Genomic DNA, 21,896 nt, shown 5'->3' with positions numbered 1-21,896 from the left:
AGGCTAAAGGAGTGAATGACATGCATAGGAAAGAGGAAAGATGGGACTCTCTGGTTCTGAAATGTGCCAGTGATGGGAGTGTTCAGAGTGATGAGACCAAAGCATGAAGGTCAAATAGGATAGCTTAATATGGGTATGTAGCTGTATTAGTTATCTATTGCTACATAACAATTTACCTGAAACCTTAGTGGCTTAAAACAGCATTAAACATTTATTATCTCACAGTTCCTGTGGGTAAGGAATTAGGAGTAGCTCAGCTAGGTGGTTCTGTTTCAGGGGATCTCATGAGATTGTCAGCTGGTGCTTCAGTCATCTGAAGGCTTGACTGGGGCTGGAGGACCCTCTCTGATCATATGGAGGATCCACTTAAGTGACAAACTGGTGCTGGATATTAGCAAGAGGCTTCAGTTTGTCTCCTCCTGGGTTTTTCCTAAGGCCCACTTGAATGGCCTCATGACGTGGCCGCTACCTTCCCTCAAAGTTGACAATCCAAGAGAGCAAGGTAGAAACTACAGTACTTTTAACGACCTCATATTGGAAGTCACATATCACTTCTGCCACATTCTGTTTGTTAGAGTCAGGTCACTAAATGCAGCCCAAGTTCAAAGGGAGAAGAATTAGGCTTTACCTTTTAAAGAGAGACATCTCATTAGCCTCCTGAGCTAATCAGGACTCTGCTTGAGTTCCACCTCCCTACATTGCAGTGAGGAAATTCTCCCTAAGCAGAGAGCTAGATGATCATGAAATTTACTTGCTGAGTGTCCTCTCAGGGATCAATGTCTTGTGTTGCCTGTATTCCAGTGCCTGAAATAGTTGTTCCATAGGTTGCTGTTTTCTTTTTTTTTCGTCTCCAATTTTATCGTTGTACAACAGGCAGGCTAACTTATTTCCAGTTGTTGGTATATCAGACATAATAATCTTTTTGATGAGGAAGGATGAGTTTTATTTTTACTGATGATTCTAACTTCAATTTTCCACAGGATTTAGTTTACCTTTGACTATATGGTAGCCACTGTAAATGTTTCAAGATTTGAAATAAAAGTTATAATAAAGTAGTTGTCTGTTAAGATTAGTATTGTATTCCATCACATTTGTTGTTAAATGTTACCTACCATTTGTTTCTGTTGTTTCTACTGCCTCAACAAGGTCTTTGGTAAATAGCATTTAAGAGAAATTACATTTGAATGCAAAATACATTATCTTTTTCCCCAAATTTTAAGATCAGTTTTTCATAAGTTGTTTAAATCAGCATTGCTATACTTTAACTGGGTGTTTTAGCTCAGTTGCCTAGAAATTCTATTTGGAGAAAAGCTTATCAGGCTTTTTTCTGGAGTTGTGCTATGACTAAGCTGCTATTATTTGTACATTTATACCCATGTTCTTTGTCATTTTTCTTTAGGATTCCAAACACTTGAATTTTCTGACATCAGAACAAGCTCTGGCTGATTTTGCAAAGTTAATCAAATACTTGAAAAGAACAATCCCAGGAGCCAAAAATCAACCAGTCATTGCCCTAGGGGGCTCTTATGGTGGCATGCTTGCAGCCTGGTTCAGGATGAAGTATCCTCATATTGTGGTTGGGTAAATGCATTTATGTTGGCATGAGCACGTCTTAATAATTGTCAATGAAAACTTAGAGATTTGTTTTTGGTAAAACATGTTCTATTTTATTATACTGAGGTTTCTAACTTCTGTTTCATTAACAGCTGTTATTTTTCTCACCATTTTTGTTCAATATCAATTTCAATTTTAAAACTTGAATTCAATGAGTTACATTTTTTTCTTTTCTCCTTCTTTGTTCTTCTTACCATTTAGAGCTCTTGCATCCTCTGCCCCGATCTGGCAATTTGAGAATATAGTACCTTGTGGTGTATTTATGAAGGCTGTAACTACAGATTTTAGGAAGAGTGGCCCAAATTGTTCAGAGAGCATCCATAGGTCCTGGGATGCCATTAGTCGACTCGCAAAAAAGGGTAAGCTTTAATTAAGAAAATGGAATCGTGGTTTTGTTTTGTTTTTTTTAACCTGTTATGTGTTAAATTTAACACTTCCCACTTTTTCAGTAAACTTTTTATTTAAGTATAATATGCATGTTTAAGTATAACGTATAGAAAAGTATACATATCAAAATACACAGCTTGGTGAATTTTTGCAAAGCAAATACATAGTGTAATCAGCATGCAGAATAAGAAATCCCATCAGGAATCCCCTCATGCCCTTTAGAGATACTACCTCTGCATTTATCAGGCTAAACACTATCCTGAATTCTAGAACAGTAGATTAATTTTGCTTGCTCTGGAATTTTTTAGTAATTGGAATTGCATAGTATGTATTTGTTGTCTCTGCTGTCTTTTGCTGAATGCTTTGTTTGTCAGATAAATCAATTTGTTTCATTTAGTTGTAGTTTATGCATTCTCATTGCTCTGTAGGGTTCCATATGTTTATTTACAATAGGGAATGATTCAGAATACTAATTCTGGTAAGCTCCATAAAGGTAGGCAGCTTACCTATCATGGGAATAATTAGGTGTCAACTTACCTATCATGGAATTACCCAGTTATACTAAAAATATTTTGTTGAGTGTTAAAAAAGCACTCTTGGAGAAACTGTATAGAAGATGGAGTTTTATAAAATATCAAGTTAAGAATAAATGATCTGCAAAGCCCTTCTGTTGAGCAGTGTTTTTTAGATCTAACAGTGTGATTCTATACTCAGGCACTGGCTTGCGTTGGCTTTCTGAAGCCCTTCACTTATGCACTCCGTTAACAAATTCTCAGGATGTTCAGCATTTGAAAGACTGGATCTCTGAAACCTGGGTAAATCTGGCAATGGTGGACTACCCTTACGAGTCTAACTTTTTACAGCCTTTGCCTGCTTGGCCTATCAAGGTAATAGGAAAATGCCCTTTCATCATTTTTAATAACATACTTCTCTCTGTCTCCCCCCGCCTTCTTTTTTTGGTGTGTGCTCTGACTTTCAACATCAGAGGAAGTCCCAGTGACAAAGGGGCTCTGGAGTTAGTCAGACTTCAAACTTAGGCAGGAATCCTGGCTTCTGTCACTTTCTGGTTACTCAGCCTTGGACATGTTACCTAGCTCTTCTGAACCTCAGTTTCCTCATTTAAATAATGGAGATAAAGTGCATAAATTACAGGGTTGTATGAATTACAACTCTTAGGACTATGAACTAACTCTTAGAAATAAGACCAATAGTTGCTGTTAATGAAATAATTACTATCTGCCAAATCCTATGCTATGCACTTCATGTACACTATTTATATATATGAGACACATAAAGCTGTGGATACACTATCAGTGCTTAATAAATGGCAGCTGCTAGCACAGTGCTATGATTTAGTCAACTGCTAACGCATTCTGAGTGCTACATACATCATAAAGGTGTGATCCCCATGCAGCATGGTGGAGTGGAAAGAGCACTGACTCTGGATCCTTGTCCAGAACTACCATTTACCAGCTGTGTCATCTTGGTCAAGTCTCCTCTTCTTGAGCCTCCATGTCTTCCTCTGTGGAATCGGATGATGATCCTTATTATCTCAATAGGGCTGTGCTGAGGATCAAATAAAATTTTGGTTGCGAAAACACTCTGGAAAGTGTAAAGACACTTGACACAATAAATTTTAACTTTCTTTTCATGCCAAAATTCTTTATCGTATGTATTCTTTTTATGTATTCCTTTGTAAAGAGCATTCCTCTTAATTTTGAAAGCAAAGGTTGGCCAGCTTGATGGTTATTAAATTTAGAGAAAAAAACAGTCTCTGCTAGAAGGAGTGCTGTAAATATAGATAGAATTGGTAATACAAGAACCAGGTTTCAAAAGCACTTTTAATTTAACTGTCCTTTTGAGCTATTAAACGCACATCTTGCTTAAAACTTTGTAACCCAAGTGGAACAAGGTCATTTACTATTAGAGATATTTTTCTTCATCTAAAAAGTAAAATGACCAGTGAGGGTCTTGCACATAGCAGGCCAGAGGTAAATGTATATTGAATTAAATTGAATTTTGACACTACAGAGTTATTTTAAAGAGCAGATCTCTCTCATAGTAAGAAAACCTGGATCAAAATTATGAGAAAAAAGTGAATCTGAACCAATTATAGTCTCCATAAATGCCTTTGTGCCAATAATGTCTTATCTTCCTATTTTATTTTACTATTTACAGAACATTTTCTTTTTTTTTTATTGAAGTATAGTTGATTTACAATGTTGTGTTAGTTTCTGGTGTATGGCAAAGTGATTCAGGTATACATACATATAAATGTCTATATATATATTATTTTCCATTATGGTTTATTACAAGATATTGAATATAGTTTCCTGTGTTATACAGTAGGACCTTGTTGTTTAGATATAGTAATTTGTATCTGCTAATCCCAAACTCCTAATTTATTTCTCCCCCACCTCCTTTCCCCTTTGGTAACCATAGGTTTGTATTCTATATCTGTGAGTCTGTTTTTACAAAGCACTTCCAGATACACTACTTCATTTAGTCCCCATGAAAATATTGTGGGAAAAAGAGGTATAATCCCAGTTTTATGAAGAAGAAATTTAAGCTCAACTAAGAGGTGGTGAAAGTGGGATTTGAATTCAAGTCAGCCATTGTTCAGAGCCTGTGATCTTCTCCCACATTGCACTGAACCAGGAGGAGACCTGACTGAAGATGTGGGTGGATTGCTGGCCACAGTGTGACAACTATAAGATTTAGCTGTGTACTCTTTGTACAAAGTGAGAAGTACATTTGCATCTTTATGCCCACTTGGAGAGCAATGGAGTTGTCACAGATAAAAACATATGGGGAATTCCCTTGTTATTTAGAATAGGGGTTGGCAAACGTTATCTGTAAAGGACTATAGTAAATATTTTAGGCTTTGTGGGCTATACACTATCTGTCACAACTGCTGAACTCTGTAGCTCTAGCAAGAAAGTAACCACAGACAATATGTAAGTGAATGAGGATGACTATGTTCCAATAATACTTTATTTGTAAAACAGGCAGTCGGCAGGCTTTGGCCTGGGGGCTGTAGTTTGCCGGCCTGATTTAGAAAAAATGCCAGAGGAATACAGCTTTTTAGTATTCATTTGTTTATAATTTGGAACAGTGAACAGTCTAACTGGCTTTGTTTTTACTTCTTGTTTCTTCCTTTTGAGATATTTGCTTTTGAATCTTAGGTATAAATGTATTATATTCTTTCTCTCTCCTAAATAATCACTTAAAATTAGTGGAGCATATCTCAGATGTTTTGTCATCTGTTTTTGATTTTAGCATTATCTTTCTTATATCTTTTGTGTATATATATTTATTATATATATATATGTATATATATATATATATAGATAGATAAAATAAAAGTTTATTTTTAAGACAAGATAACTTTGTGTCTTTGCCTTACAATCATCTTTTACTTCTTTTATTCAGGACTTGTTCTTGTCATTTACTTCAGTTATTATTATTATTATTATTATTATTATTTTTTACCAACTTTATCCCTTTTTTTTGACATATTAAGCAATTCTTGATTGCTTATGATATATGTATAATTCTGTTTCCTGCCTGCACCCCAGTAAAAGTATCTTCTCTCTGCTTCCTGCTTTTCATTGCAAACATCTATCTTTAATTTTATACTATCTGATTTCAGAATTTTTCCACTGCATGGCTCCCTCACAGACTTTTAGCTTCAGATCACTTTCTTTCACTGTTCATTCTGTTTCTCCTTTCTTGACCCCCTCTCTGTTCTCCCAACCCACTAATCCCTGGAACACTACCCAGTTGGGGACCGCTCTTTCACTTGGATAGTTCCATTTAACCAGGGCTCCTCCTCCCTCTGATACACTTCCTCCTTTTTAAAGGGCTGACAAACAGCGGTCCTTTTCTGAGTCTCTGACTCAGGCTTAGGATGGTGAGATAATATGTAATAGTTGGGTTATGAAAAAAAGCAGATGATTTCCAATTCTGCCTGAATCTTGCACGGTTCTGAAGCATCCATAGGCAACGACTGAATGCCATTTTCTGTGTCAACTCAAGTATCATTCTTTTTAATTTATCTTTGGGCTGTGCACACTCAGACTCCATTTGCTTTTGTTTACTGTTAACAGAAGCTGCAACATTCATGCAGAAATAATCATGGACTTGGCTGATAGAACACAAGGAAGAAGAGAAAAGGGAAATAGAAAACCCCCTCTGTCATTTGACTGCTCTGTCAGCATAAAAACTGCTAACTCTTAGTTCTCAGGCTTAAAGAGCAGTTTTAAAGGATACTGTAGAGTTTGTTTATTTTGGAATCATTTTGATAACTCATTAAATTTTTTGGCTTAGCCTTCTGAGCACACAGATAGATATAGTGAAATAATAAGATGTAAGATGGAAAATCTCTTCCGTTTGTCTTGGTGCTTGATAATGTATGCGACCTCTCTGGGTGGTTTAAGCGGTTTAGGTGCATTCTATGAAAAGGGAGCTTTTAATGACAAAACTAATGTGATTATCTGAGTGAGTGTGAGAGGGGTATTGAAACCTTAGAGAAAGAAAATCTGTTAGAAAAGCTGAATGTATCTGCTTAATCCTTTCTCTAATGTGGATGGACCATACTCTCTGAGAAGAGATTGGTCTTTTTTTTTTTTAACCTATCTTCTTTCCTCCCTCTTTAAAAACATTTTCTTTGCCTTTTTTTTTTCTTTCAAATGCTTATCCTCATAGGTAGAGGGACACTTAAAGCTTTTAAAGAATGTATTATCTTTACTTTCTCTGATGGTGTGCATAGGTCAAAGGGCAGAACCTAAATTTGAGTGCAGGGATGATTATTAGTTTGGTACTAAGGTTAGAATGTTCTACTGTCTTCATAATTTCTACACTCTTTAAAACAGAATTATTAAAATGGATTTCTTATGCTCTTGTTACGTTTTTCTTGAATGTTCACCTTTGTTCTAGGAAATAGAAAGTGAATTAGGTCTGTCCGTTTCTTGAACCTCATTTCACTCTACTGTTTTACAGTTTTTATTACTGCATAGTAAAAAGTTTTATGATTTTATATTGCCACAGAATCCCTTCTAAGTTTTTACCTGAGACAAATTTAGAAAAATATAAAAAATATAAATTATAAAAATCGAAAAATTAAAAAATTGTTTAAAAAATTAAGCATGAGACTACAGGTATGTTTAGGTATTGTGTTGTTATTTGTCTCTTACTCTATAACTTCAAAATTGAGTGTGTGTAGTGTAGTAGTAACAAATGGAAGCTTCAGATTGAGTGCATTTGAATCCCATCTGCTACTTCCTGGTTGCATGGCTTTGAAGAAGTTTCTTAATCTCTTTGTTCTTTAGTTTCCTCATCTGCAAAATGGGGATAATAGTAATTGTAATGGTTATTCAGGTCGTTATGAGGATTTAATAGGAGCTCGTATATAGTAAACACTAAATTGATGCTAGTTATATAATAATAACACTAGCTATAATTGTTATATGATATCAAGGAAACATTGTTATACCAGGACTTTGTAGCCAAAGTCTGGGTTCAGAACCTATAGATACACCTAATTTGTGTATCTATAGCCAGACCCTTCTGAGATTATTTCCTTCTTTGTGAAATGGGGATGGCCATTATGTTTCTTCCTGGGTCATTGAAGGGAAAGCACATGACCTCAAGGACCATTTAATAGTTTTACTAGCTGATTCAGCTCCTGATGCCCCCATATCAGTGAATTTATGGCATAAGTAGGAATGCTGTGCCTTATGTAGAGGCTGTGTAGAAGATGCTCTTTACTAGCGTCTGCAAAATAAATAGAAAAGATAGTACAGGGGCTATCTCAGCGTTGAGTATTTTGGATAGAAATGGTTGGTTAGGGACCCTTTCTTTGTTGTCTGATTAGATTATAGCCCCTAAGTAAATAACCAACAGACCAAGTGCTTGCCTCATCAGGTGGACAGTATCTGCAAATGATCAGACTTAAGCTGAAGCATTATAAGAGTTTGAACCAAATATGCCAGTATTTGTATTTGACTTATAAAGATGGCAGTTTCATATGGCTCAACTTAACATTTACATAAGTATTTTGGCATCCTATAGAGCTTATTAAGTATATGAATGTCTCCTTTTGAATTACTACAGTCTTTGAATAAACATGGGAATAGTGCTGAGGTTTTATTAGCATAATATAAGTATTTTTGCAAAAACTTTATTCACTCCTCCTGGTTACCAAAATTGTTAAGGAAGTACAGTCTTCCCTCAGTATCTGCAGTATCTGCAGGGGGTTGGTTCCAGGAGCCCCTGTGGATACCAAAATCCACAGATGCTCAAGTCCCTTATATAAAATGGCATAGAGCTTCTGAATCCATGGGTTTTCTATCTGTGGCTTCAGCCAGCCTTGGATGGAAATTTCCATCCACGGATGCCAAACTCGCAGATACAGAGGATTGAATGTATATTTGTTGGGAAAAAAAAACTGTATATAAATGGACCCATGTAGTTCAAACCCATGTTTTTTAAAGAGATATATAGAGAGTGTCTCTGGCATAAAGGTAGGGGCTGATGCTTTAAACTGACAGAATTGAGTTAGAAAGTAACTTTAGAAACATCTAAAATAACAAAATTGCCTTAGTAAATTTGCAAATATTTTGCAAACAGATTTTAAGTGCTATTTTTCAGTCCTGTCTAGCATACTGGTTGAATTATAAATTGGTACTTCCTCTCTGTAAGGCAATTTGACAGGATGCAGCAAAGGCCTTAAAAATGTTTATTTCCTTCAAACCAGTAATAACCCTAAGAATTTAATCTCAAGAATACAATTAAGGATATATAAAAAAATTTAGCTCCAATGATGTTTATTGTAGCCTTACTTGTAATAATAAAAGATTGAGAATGATACAAATGATCAATGTAGGATTTCTTCTCAACTCCCCATCCTGACTGCTCCCCTATGAATTTTTTCATGTTAGTCAGTGTCCTTCTTAAAATGTCCTCAGAACCGGGCCCTATTCTCCGAGGGTGCTCTGACCTCACAGGGGACAGTGGTCTCAGGATTGTCCCTAATCTGGACATGGAATTTCTATCAGCAGGGGCCCAGTTTCTGACCATGATGTTCTCTCTGTGTAAGTGGGGCTGCCAAAACCCAAGTATTGTCAGCTGGTGCCAGTCCCCAGCCATGCTTGTATCTTTTAGGGAGTGACAGTAACTGCTGTTTGCAGAGATGGCTATTCATGGGGACTCCTTTTCTTTGCCTGACAGAGGCCCAGTGTTCTAGCTCTGAGAGGGGATCTGATGCCAGCATGTGAATCATACTCACTTGTTACTGTTCTTTTCCAGAGTTTTAGGCCACTAGTTGCTGCACCCCCTTTTCTCCCTGCCCAGCTTTCATTGTCACCCTGCCTCATCTACCATGCTGTGCTTGAATATAATGCTTTTCTCTGCATTCCATGGGTCTACTCCATAGTTTCGTACTGCATTTGGAAAAAGCCAAGTCCACTGAGGGTGTCCACAAGCAGGAAAAGTTGCTGATCGACTGTTGGCAATAAATAAATTAATAAATTCTATGATTGGCTCTTGATTTCCATATATTCTTGAATATTTCTGATTGGCATATTTCTTAGAAACATTTTCTGAGAAAAATGCTATGCAGTTTTAAGTATTTTTTGGCTTACCATGAGTAATCAAGAGTTTTCAGAATAGTAAAACACTCTTTTGCCTTTTTTCTTCAACTTGCATTTTCTTACTGCTTTAGCCTTGATAGGTCTGTGAAGCTTTCAGTTTAATTCAATTTTCTTTCTTTAAACCCTAAACCCTGGTGTATCATATACTCATGACCTCACAATTACCTTTTTAAGGTATAGTCATTTAGACATCTTAATTTCTGATTTTTCTCACACTTATTGTTTCCAAAAGCCTACTGAGAATAATGCACACTCTTACCTCACTTTTGGAAAGTCATAGTGCAGTTGAGCATATTAAAGGCTCTGGGAAATCCTGCAGTTAAGGACACTGTTCACATTTGCTGCTACATTCCTAAAATTATTTGACTGTGAAATCTTTTCTCACAAGGTTTCATTTAACATTCCATAGAAATATTGTTGTGCCAAATACATTTGGGAAGAGGTATTAAAGTTTCCCTATGATTCATTTCCTCCGTCTTTTCAAGTTTCCCTTCTTTCAGGAAGGTGTTGCTGGAAGTTGGTCCTAGACAGAACTGTGATGGGAGGCTGGCTTTGCTTGTGGCCGCTCACCTTCTTTCTCAGTGCCTTCCTTTCCTGACTGGGAGCGTGTCCCTAGACCAGGCCTTGTTGGTTCTGCTGCCCAGAATCTCTCTCTGAAGTGGGATAACTGGGCTCTTTCTTTCCTGGCTCCTCCTTCTCTGGACTTGTCTCTTTTTTTGTTAGAACTTGCCTTGTGTGTATCTTTTTCCATGTGAAATGAAAAGGGACCAGATATTGAATTCATGTCATGATGTTAATAAAGGATGGTATATGATCCTTTTAATGTATCATTGAATTTGGCTTGCTAATTTTTGTTGAAGATATTTACATCTATGTTTATCAGGGATATTGGCCTATAATTTTCATTTCTTGTGACATCCTTATCTAGGTAGATCATCCAGACAGAAAATTAATAAGGAAACATTGGCTTTAAACAACACATTAAACCAGATGGACTTAACAGATAATTTATAGAACATTCTATCCCAAAGCAGCGGAATATACATTCTCAAGTGCACATAGAACATTTTCTAGGATAGATCAAATAAATGTTAAGCCATAAAACAAGTCGTAATAAATTTAAGAGGACTGAAATCATATGAAACATCTTTTCCACCCACAGTGGTATGAAACTAGAAATAAATTACATGAAGAAAACTGGAAAATTCACAAATATGTGGAGATTAAGCAGTATGTTATTGAACAACCAGTGGGTCAAATAGGAAATTAAAAGAGAAATTGAAAAATACCTTGAGACAAATGGAAATGGAAATGTAACATATCAGAATTTGGGGGTGCAGCAAAAGCACTTCTGGGAGGGAAGTTCAGAATGATAAATGCCTACCTCAAGAAACAAGAAAAGTCTCAAATAAACCTAAATTTATACCTGAAGGAACTAGAAAAAGAAGAACAAGTGAAGCCCAAATTTAGTAGACGGAAGAAAAATTAAAGATTAGAGCAGAAACAAATGAAATATAGACTATAAACTTCAGCTTTAATATCATTATCGAGAGTTCAGTATTTGTTTATGACTCTTTGAGGTAAAATTTATATACAGTGAAGTGTACAAAATCGTAAATGTGCTGTTTGTTATATAACCCAGACTCCTATGAAAAATATTTCTACAAAAAATATTTCTGTACCCTGAAAGTACCCCATGCCCCTGACTGGTCAGTCCTGCCCTCACTCCCAGCTCCAAATATTACCTGTGATTTTTAGCACTGATTATAGTCGAGTGTTAGGAGTATTTGGAAGCTGGGGAGCTGCCTAATATGCTTCTCATCACGCTATAGGCATAGGAGCTTAGGGTAGTTTTTCTAAAAGAAATTTCGTAAATTTTGCATTTTCATAAAAATATAGTCACTCATTCAGCAAACATTTAGTTGCCAGATACCTTGCTAAATGCCGAGGGAGATGTTCTGGAATGAAATGAGTGTGGTATCAGCAAGACAAGAGCTCTGATAGAAATAGGCACAGGATGTAGTAGGGGCACAAAGGAGAGAGTGATTTAGTTCTCCCTGACTTGAGGGCAGAGGCAACAGTTGCCTCATAGAGGAGGTGATATTTGAGCTGCATTGAGGGAATGAGTTGGTGTTTGCTGGGCTTTAGTGGAGTGGGAGAGTGGGAAAAGGGCATTTCAATGTGAGCAAAGGCAGTGAGGAGGGAAAGAAGTTGGTGTGGTGGGAATGGTTTTGCTAGGCTGGAGCAAAGGCTACAGGAGATGAAGCTAGAGTGGTAGGTGGAGAGGACTTTGCATATCATGCAACTGACTTTGGTTTATTTCTATAGCTTATTTCCATTATATAGAATTCTAAGATTCTAAAGAGTAATTTTAAAGGTATATTTATTTATGAAGGGGATTATACTCAGATGAAATCATCAAGCAGTGCGGTTAGATGCTTAAGATTGTTTTATGATCAAATCAAAATCGTATTTCTTCTTTGTTTTATTAAATTGTAATTTTATATTTATATTCAACTCTTCCTTTCATCTCTCTAAAATGACAGGTAGTGTGCCAATATTTGAAAAATCCTAGTGTATCTGATTCACTGCTGCTGCAGAATATTTTTCAAGCTCTGAATGTGTATTACAATTATTCAGGCCAGGTGAGATGCCTGAATATATCAGAGACAGCAACCAGCAGTCTGGGAGCCCAGGGTTGGAGCTATCAGGTAAGTGTGTATAATTTTCCTAAGTGGAACTTACTTTTCACTGGTACAGTTGTGCTGTAACAGAGAATTCACAAGATTTTGTCACCTAACCTGTATCCAAATCTGGGCTTTGTTACCTTATACTTTGACACCATGGATAAGTTTCCTGATTCGTTCATTCATTAAATACCAAGTCAATTTGATATTTAATCATCACCAAATATTCTGAGTATTTACCACATGTCAGGCACTGTTCTAGGCTCCAAAGATACAAAGATAAGTAAGATGTGTTCTAATCATCAACTATAGCTTGATGGGACAGATAGGTGACTAAACTAATATTACAATAGATCTCGGTAAGTCCTATAAAGTAAGCATTTTATGGACACAGAAAAGACAGGGGGTCTAACTTGATTCTGTCTGAGCTTTTATTCCTTCATCTGTACAATGAGACTAGTAATAATAAAAGTAATACTTTCCCTCCAGAGTTGTTTTGAGGGTTAAACATGATAATACATGGGAAATAAAGCAGTTTGCGAAGAATGTGTAGCCCCAAATTCTGTTACTTCTCAGCTGAGCCTTTCTAGGAATAATGAGAGGTGGGGTGACATAGACATAAAGAACAGGGGCTCTGAAGCCAGACTGCCTGAGTTCAAACCCTGGCTTTGCTGCTTACGGGCTGTATAACTTTGGACAATTTATTTAACATTTTATGCCTCTTTTTCTCATTGGAGCCTCTCCTGGTTTGCTTTTTCAGGCCTGCACAGAAATGGTTATGCCCTTTTGTTCTAATGGTATTGATGACATGTTTGAACCCCGGTCGTGGAATTTGAAGGACTATTCCGATGAATGTTTTAAACTGTGGGGTGTGAGACCTAGGCCCTCCTGGATCACTACTATGTATGGAGGCAAAAACATCAGTTCACACACAAACATCATTTTCAGGTGAAGTTTTGCTGATCCAAAGAAAACTTTGGTTGACAGAGACATTTTGTAAAATGACTGAGAAAACAGAACCAGGAGAATGCTGCACAGTTAAAACAGTATAGAATGCAGTAGTGGTATCCATCATGTTTTTCTACTCCTTGAAAGACAGAGGATGTTGAGAAGTGATTTGATTTTATGCTCTATACCAGTATGCTTGAAGGCTTAAAAACAATAGTAACAATATTAAAATATTAAAAAAAATGCTCTCGAACACAAAATGAAGCATCATCTGGCGTTCTCAATTTGCCTTACTATTATTATTATTGTTATTAATGATAATACAAACTTTTCAGTATATATTCAACAAACACTTTTGAAGTACCCACTCTGTTCTGTTCCAGGCACTGTATGAGGCACTTTAAATAAACCACCTAATTCAACCCTCATAACAACCCTGGGAAGCAGTTGTTAGAGTGCCTTTTTTACTGAGGAGGAAAGTGAAGGTCACTGTGTTCAGTCACTTGCCAAAACTCATCCAGCTTTGTTTTAGTTACCAGGTGATAAAGCCAGTTTTCATCCTTGGCCTGACTGCAAAATCCATGTTTCTTCTTCTGTTTCACTGCTCCTTTTAGAAGTGCCATATTTGGTACTGGTTCTCTTTGGAGTTGATTGAGTAGACTCTATATGTATCTGATTGTGACTTCAAAATTTCCATGTTTTGGCTTGAACATTAGGTTGTCAGTTATTAAAACAGCAAGGATCCTCAGTTTTCTCTTCTGTAAAATGAGAATAACAATACCACTCACCCCATAGAGTTGTTGTGATGCTTTAAAGTGTTAATCCAGTGAAGTACTTGGCCCAGACTTGGCGAATGTATTTCCTTTAAAAAATATTTGTTGAATGAATAAACAGAAGTACACTCTTAGCCTTGCACTTTACCTTCAAAAGAGGACTGTCTATTTGTCCTTGAGTGTCCTTTCCCTTCCTCTTTGTTTCCTTTTCTTAAGACTCAGGAATCCTCCAAGAACCCTTCCCTGACTCCTTCAGGGAGGTTAGGTTTCTCCCACACTCTAAGCTCTCCTAAGGCCTGTGACTATTCCTTAGCACTGTGTGTGGAAGTTATCTGTTTCTATCTGTCCCATGAGATTGCGAACTTCTCAATGGCAGAGACTTTGTCTTAATCATCTCTGTGCCTTTAGCACCTGCTACAGTTACTGGCACTTAATGGATACCAAATAAATGTTCGTGCTGATAAGGATGAGGAATGATATAAAATTCAGGAAGTCTTCAGAGGCACGTGAAAGTTTAAAGGCAGGACTATATGAAGATGCTGGTTTATCTTTCTGCAGTGGCAAGTCTACTTTTAAAAAGAAATCTTTTCCCATATGCTGCTAGGTGTGAAGAATTCAGTATAAAATATAAGTTATTTAAAAATTCAAAATTCTACTACTTTTCTGAAGAAAGCACATTCTCAAAGTAAAGGAGCAGCCTTAGGTGTCTCTCTTCTGTCTACTTAGTGGCTACCAGCCAGAAAACTTTTCTGGTTGATGAATAAGAAAATGTCCAAGGAACCATGTGAAAAGTATATTTTATGTTCATATGTCTCTCCTTAAGTCACTTCACACAAATCCAACTGTGACTGCTTGTCTAGTTAAAAAATTCAGTCTGTTTTTAATTGTTGGATTGGAGATTTGTCTGTTAAGAGCCTGGGCTTTCAAGTCAGGGAGACCTGAGTGCCATTCTGCTTCTTTACCAAATTAGCTGCATGGCCCCAGGCAAATTGCCAATATATATGCTAGATATAATGGCTGTGTGACAGGGTTACTTCAAGAAGTAGATAGATTATCATAGAAGTGAGCACTATTAGGAGTGGCAGAGATTTTGTTCCTGGTTGAATCACCTGTGCCCAATCAGTACCTTACACATAGTGGGTACTCAGTAAACATGTGTTGAATGAATGAGGACTTAATAGTAGCTATTAATAGTTCCATTTCAGCAGTTTTCTTATTTTACAGTGATTTTGTTGAAAGGATTAATTTTTTTCCCAACCCCAATTGGTAAGAAATTATCCTACCACTGGTCATTTTCAGTTATTTAAATATAAATCCAAAAAGTCCCTCAGAAGCTGATTAGTGTAACATTATTTCTTAGGCAAATTAATTATTGCCAGCAATTAAGTGAGGCTCACTATTGGGAATTTTATCCAGGCATCTAGATTCTATTGTGATAGCCAGTTTTTTGTTTTTTTGTTTTATTTTTCCTGTAAATTTCCCAGTGACTGGTTTAGCTTTCACATGTCTAAGACCAAGAAATTCAAGTCCATGTGCATCTTAGGTCTCTCAGCAACTCCAAACACTGTTGCTAAGCCACTAGGCTGATTTCAGATGACCTTTTAAATCAAATGCAGTTTGCTTATTATGTGGCTGTTGGGATAGCTTTTTTGTTTTGCAAATAATGGAGAGTTTCCTATCTGGGTTGGTCCTGTCAAATTAGAATAATGATAAAGGCCGTTTGTTCATGTAAGAGAATCCAACTCCTTGTGTAGTTTACTTTAAAATTTATCTGGTAGTTGAAAGCTAAGGCTCCTATTTTGCATGTATGTTTTCCTTCTTGTTTTTAACAAAACCAAAAAAAGTACATTTTTGGAGTGATTTTCTTTTCCAGTAATAATGTTATCCAGCTGCAATTGAATTAATTTTTTTTTAAGAAAAATGTAGTGAAAATAGAACAGGGATTTTAAACTTGTATTTCAAACACACATATATTTAATGTACCTAAATGCTTATTTCTCCTTTAATTTGTACACTTACCTAGAAAATTGATTGCATTAGTTTTCTGACCAAATTTCTGTGAGAAATGCTGTCATGTCCCTTTTCATGATTCACTTAACTCTTAGAAGTATTAACACTTTGCATGCTGGTAGAATAAGATAATGATTATAATAATACTGCACATTCATGTAGTATTTTATAGTTTATACCTTACTTCCACATATATTATTCAACGTAGCCTCACAGTATTTCTGTGAGTGAGGGGCATTATCTTTTTTTAAAAATGGGTTTTGGGTTTTTTTTTTTTTTTTTTTTTTTTGTTAATACATACCAGAATTGAGGTTTAGAGGGATCAGGTGACTTACTGAAAGTAATATGGCTTACTAGGGTTTAAAACTTAGATCTGCTTAGTTCATTGTTCTTGCCAGTATTACACATAGCTGAAGGTCAGTCTCTATATATTTATATTAATCACTTATATGAACTCTGCTTTTCCAGAGTACTTTAAAAAGTAATGAAGTGATTTACATGTTCCTGAACTTGCATAATGTATTTATAGATCTCTTTTGTGTAGGGCATCTGATATAAGGCAACAGACAACTAGACACTTACATTCTTTTTTCATTCATTCAGTAAATATTTGTGTGGCTCCTACTGTGTGCCAGGCATAGAGGATACAGTAATAAAACAGACAAAAATTCCTGCCTTTGGGGGAGTTCTAGTTTGAGAGATGGGTGATAAACAAGATAGCACCTATAAACATGTTAGAAGGAGGTACATACTGAGGGGAAAAAAACTAAACCAGGGAAGAGGGCTGTGAAATGTTGGTGAGGTTAGGGGGAAGTTTGACATTTTAGATGAGGTGACTAAGGAAGACCTCACCAAGGGGCGACTTTTGAATAGTGATCTGGAGGAAGGAGCTAGCTAGTCATGAGTTTGGTGGGGTGAGAATTCTCCAAACAGGGAGGTAAGCAACGGCAAAGGCCTTGAGAGGTAGATGTCCCAGCATATTCTCGTCCAGGTACAGTGAGAAGGTCAGTGTGGCTGGAGTGGAGTTAATGAGGGAGAGAGTAGGCGGAGATGAAATCAGAGAAGCCATAGAGGGCCTGGATCTATATAGAGACTTATAGGTCCTACATGTTTGATTTTTACTCTGAATGAAATGGGAAAACTTGGAGTGTTTTGAGCAAAGGAGTGACATAATCTGATTCAGGTTTTAACAGGATCAGATTGACTGCTCTATTGATATTAGATTGCAGGGAGACAGCAAGAAGATCAGTTAAAAGGCTATTCAGGCTAGAGATAATGGTGACTTAGACCAGAGCAGTTGCACTGGAGAGGGTGAGATGTGTTCAGATTCTGGTTATATTTGAATATACAACTGACAGGATTTGTTGACAGATTAGATATGAAAGGGAAAGATTGAAGAATAACGGCTTTTTGGCCCAGCAGCTGGAAGGATAAGGTTGTCATTAACAGAGATTGGGAAGATAGTGGAAGGGGCTGGTTGGGAGTTGGAGAGTACCAAGAACTGTTTTGGACCTGAAAATATGAAATGTCTAGTTAGACATCCATGTAAAAATGTCAAGTATACAGTTGAATTTTGGATCTGAAGTTTAGAGGAAAGGTCCTGGCTAGAGATATTATTTGATAGTCATTTGTGTATAGCTTGTACTTATAGATGATTATGCAAATTATGGAAATAATTTCATGTATCTGCTAATGTAACCTTGAAGATATGTTATTTCAGGCTTTGTGATAATATCAGCAAAATGCAATGTGCATTAAACAAATGTCAGAACACATATTAAAATGTTATGTAAGTGATTTCAGGTGATATGTAGATAAAGCTATACCAAGAGCTGCTGTACAGGGAAAGGGACCTAATACCTGCCATGGGCCAGGTACTTGAATCCAGGTATTTCAGCCGCTGTTGTATCCTGAGGAATTTAAGCTTCCAGGAAATTAGGAAGATGAGAGGCAGACCTGAGACTAGAACCCAGGATGTATGATCCCAAAGTTCATACTCTGCACCACACAAACCAGGAGAGTAAATGCTGTTGATTTCCATGAAATGCTATGTAGTATAAAACGAGCATTAGAATAGGGTTACAGGAGTTTATATCTCAGAGGCTTGATTTGAGCTAAAGTCCTGAGTTTGTATCTTAGAGGCTTGATTTGAGTAAGCCTTCTAACTTCTCTGGGCATTAGTTTTCTCATCTATTAAAAGAATTGTAATTAAACCTACTTCACATGATTGCTATAATGGTCAAATGTGAATGGCTTTTAAACTCTAAATCAGTCTATTCATGTGTGTATTGATAATGCTAGGGGAAAATTTGATTTACAATAGCATCAAGAATGAAATACTTAGGAATAAGTTTAACAAAAGTGCAAGGCATACACACTGAAAACTACAAAACTTTGTTGGAAGGAATTAAAGATCTAAATAAATGGAGACATCTCATGTTACGGAAGAAATAATATTGTTAAGATGTCAATCAATACTCTACAAATTCATCTACAGATTCCATGCAATCCCTATCAAAATCTCAGCTGACCTTTTTTTTTTTTGACAAGGTGAATGGACTTTTTTTTTTTTCAAAAAAGATGTACAAATGGCCAATCAGCACAATAAGAAAATACTCAATACCATCAGTCATTTGGGAAATGCAAATCAAAACCACAGTGAGATTTCATTTCATACCTACATAGGATGATATAATAAAAAAGACAGGTAGTAAGTGTTGGTGAGGATATAGAGAAAATTGGAACCCTCATATGCCACTTGTGGAAATATAAAATAGTGTAGTCACTTTGGAAAGCAGTTTGGCAGCTCATCAAAAGGTTAAGTAAACATATATCCCAGAAATTTCATTCCTAGGTATATACCCAAAAGAAATGAAAAATTCATCCACACAAAAACTTGTACATAAATGTATGTAGGAACAATATTCATAATAGCCAAAAAGTGGAAACAATATAAATGATGACTGGATAATCCATATGTAATGGAATATTATTTGGAAATAAAAAGAAAAAATGTACTGATACATGCTACAACATGGATGAAACTTGAAAATATGTCAAAGTGAAAGAAGCCAATCACACACAAAAAAGACTATTGTATAATTCCATTTATAAGAAATTTCCAAAATAGGGAAATCTATGGAGATAGAAAGTAGATGAGTGGTTACCTGAGACTGAGAGTGAGGGGATGTAGTAGAGGGAAATGAGGATTTGACTACCAATGAGTGTGGGTTTCTTTTTGGGGTGATAAAAATGTTCCAAAATTGATTGTGATGATTGGTTGCACAACTGTGAATATACTAAAAACCATTGAATTGTACAAGTTAAATGTACATTTAAATGTTCATTTTGTGGGAGATGAATTATAGCTCAACAAAGCTGTTAACAAATATAATGCTGTCTGTGGTTGTGTTGGCTTTTTATTAAGCTAAACTAAATATCCTGTTTCAATGATTGATCCTGTTTACATCATTCCAGCGTATGTTGTATAAACCAGCCAAAACTTATAACCTAATAGCATTTCCTTAATTTTAAAGCTAATGTTAAAGGAGGATCTTTGAGTAATGCCCAAATTTTCTGATTCTAGGATTAAGGGTTTTTCAGTTCTACTACCCTATTTCCCGAAGTACTATACTAAGAGGGAAATATTGTTTAGAAAAATGCAGTGTTTTTTTTTTTCTAAGAGCTAAGAGATAATTAGCATTTTTAAATATGGGAGTTTTTCTTTATCACGTTGGTAGTTGTATCCTAGGAAAGAAGGAAACTGGCTTTAATGGAGGAACTCCTATTGTGCCTGACACTTACTAAATAAATGTACCATCTGATTAACCTTAAAGCAACCTTGTGAGGTAGACTTTGTTAACTCCACAGATGAGAAAACGGAATCAGGTAACCTGTATAAGATTCCAGTCCCACCTTCACCACTCATTGCTTTTGAGTGATGAAGGCGGGACTGGAATTCAGTCTTCTAAATTCCAAGTCCCAGTGCAATCTAGGTTGATTCATGGTGCACCACCTTCAGTCTTCTCTGGTCCTATTCTTGTACCTGTTTGCAGAAATATTGTCAAACTCCATGATGAAGCACCTTTCTGTATGACAGATTAAATCCTCAGATCAAACCTCTCAGGTTATGAGCTTATAATTTTAGGTGTTATGCATATAATAGGTTTCTCCTATCTTATCTGTGTATAGATATGAAAAACTAACAATCTTTTATTTTTTTTCTTTCCCTCACTTAGCAATGGTGAACTAGACCCCTGGTCAGGAGGTGGAGTAACCAAGAATATTACAGACACCTTAGTTGCAATCGTCATCCCAGACGGGGCCCATCATCTAGATCTCCGAGCCAACAATGCCTTTGATCCCACAAGTGTGCTATTAGCCCGCTCCTTGGAAGTTAAACACATGAAGCAGTGGATCAAAGATTTCTATGCCAGTCTGGGAAAGAAACACGGAGTAACTTTTGATCACTTTTAGTTTCTTCTTTTAAGTTCATTCCACCCACATTTCCATTCACTTTGATTTTCTGTACATAATTACTTTCCCTTGTTTATCATTAGATTTGGTGGGACAAAGGTTGAGATAGAAGAGAACAAGATGGTGTTGATAGTAGCCATCCCACCGCCTGGATCCTCGCCACCTTCGCACCATCTCCAGGAAGAATCTCTTCATGAAAGCTTCCCCGAAGCATCAATGGCCTACAGAACTGGAACAAAGTGTTGACTGCCTTTCACAAGAGGGAGAGTCACTTCCTTTGTTTCTCTGAAAGCAGGGATTTCTCTTGGTTTTGAAGTTGAAGTCTCTTTGGCCCATTTGTCACTCCTCCCTCCTCTACCCTCCCAAAAGGAAAAGCAGAAGATGGATAAAAATGATGTAATTGCAGCTGGTAGGAAGCATATCCAATGCCAAACCAGGAAATGGGAGCAATTTCTTTTGTACTTGATTTAACGACATTTGACTATGCTGTAAATAAAGAATAGGGCTGGACCTTATACCTGTGTGTTGCTTCTGAAGCTCCCTCCAGCTGTTGGGAATGCCCTGTGTCCTGGGCTTGGCTGTTTTTGGGAAGTCCATTAATTTTTTTCTCTTCTACTTGGCAGCTTTTCTTAGTTCTGGGATATTTGCCACTGTGGTACTGCCAGTAAGAAATTTGGCCTTTTTCTGCTCCATTTCTCTTTGTTTCTAAGGTTAGTTTTGTGGTAATTTGGTTACATTTTGCCAGTTTAGGAAATGACTCTGTTTTCTTTTTCTTTTTACATCTGAGCAAGCTTTTATATGCTGTGATCACTGATGATACTTCAGTAAGAAGCCTTTAAAAATGGATGAATCAGCTATTCAGAAGGTAGAATATAGTTATGTTCAGCATTTTGTTTTTTGAATTTTATTTTCTGGTGGTTGTTACTGCTGTCATTAAAGCCAGAAGTGTCAGGACACTTAAGAGGCAGGTGCACAAGAACTTTTCTGTATGGCTTCCAAAAGACAAGCTGACTAATTCATGCAGGCAGCATATTTGACGTTAATAAATGGCCAAGCCGTTTCTATTTCCAAGGGGTTGGCTTCTTTCAAGCAGTTCTTACACTGAGACCTTTCTTTAGAAGAGCTTTTCTAGGATAACAAATAGGGTTGGATCAAAACCTTTCAGGGACAGAGAGACAGACTAACAGTTTCTACTCTGTTGAAAGATTTCTTTTTCCTTATTTCTTTTTATTTTCTCTCAATTTTTTTTCCCTTCACTCTGTTTTGGGAACATTTCTTGCTTTTTAAAAATTGTGTCTTGAGCTTGATTATTTCTAAAGCACTTATTTATTTTTTTTCTATAAAATGCA

The 21,896-nt window shown here is 36.5% G+C and overlaps 1 protein-coding gene across 2 annotated transcripts in view; it reads left to right on the top strand.

Annotated features, from left to right (window-relative positions):
* PRCP (prolylcarboxypeptidase) overlaps nt 1–21,062 on the top strand; it is a 59,480-nt gene extending 38,418 nt beyond the window's left edge. Inside the window, exons 4-10 of one of the 2 annotated variants that reach the window (XM_010990199.3) lie at nt 1,400–1,581; nt 1,816–1,973; nt 2,716–2,888; nt 12,200–12,364; nt 13,101–13,288; nt 20,310–20,526; nt 20,631–21,062. In XM_010990199.3, the coding sequence (XP_010988501.1) occupies nt 1,400–1,581; nt 1,816–1,973; nt 2,716–2,888; nt 12,200–12,364; nt 13,101–13,288; nt 20,310–20,526; nt 20,631–20,651 (1,104 nt within the window). In that variant the 3' untranslated portion in view covers nt 20,652–21,062. Of the gene's footprint in view, nt 1–1,399; nt 1,582–1,815; nt 1,974–2,715; nt 2,889–12,199; nt 12,365–13,100; nt 13,289–20,309 lie in introns of both variants that reach the window. The other variant, XM_010990189.3, reaches the window with a different exon arrangement.
* The last annotated feature ends 834 nt before the right edge of the window (nt 21,063–21,896 follow it).

The sequence above is a fragment of the Camelus dromedarius genome, chromosome 12, assembly GCF_036321535.1.
Source record: "Camelus dromedarius isolate mCamDro1 chromosome 12, mCamDro1.pat, whole genome shotgun sequence".
NCBI classification, from domain to species: domain Eukaryota; kingdom Metazoa; phylum Chordata; class Mammalia; order Artiodactyla; family Camelidae; genus Camelus; species Camelus dromedarius.
This window is presented reverse-complemented; position numbering and strand designations above follow the sequence as displayed.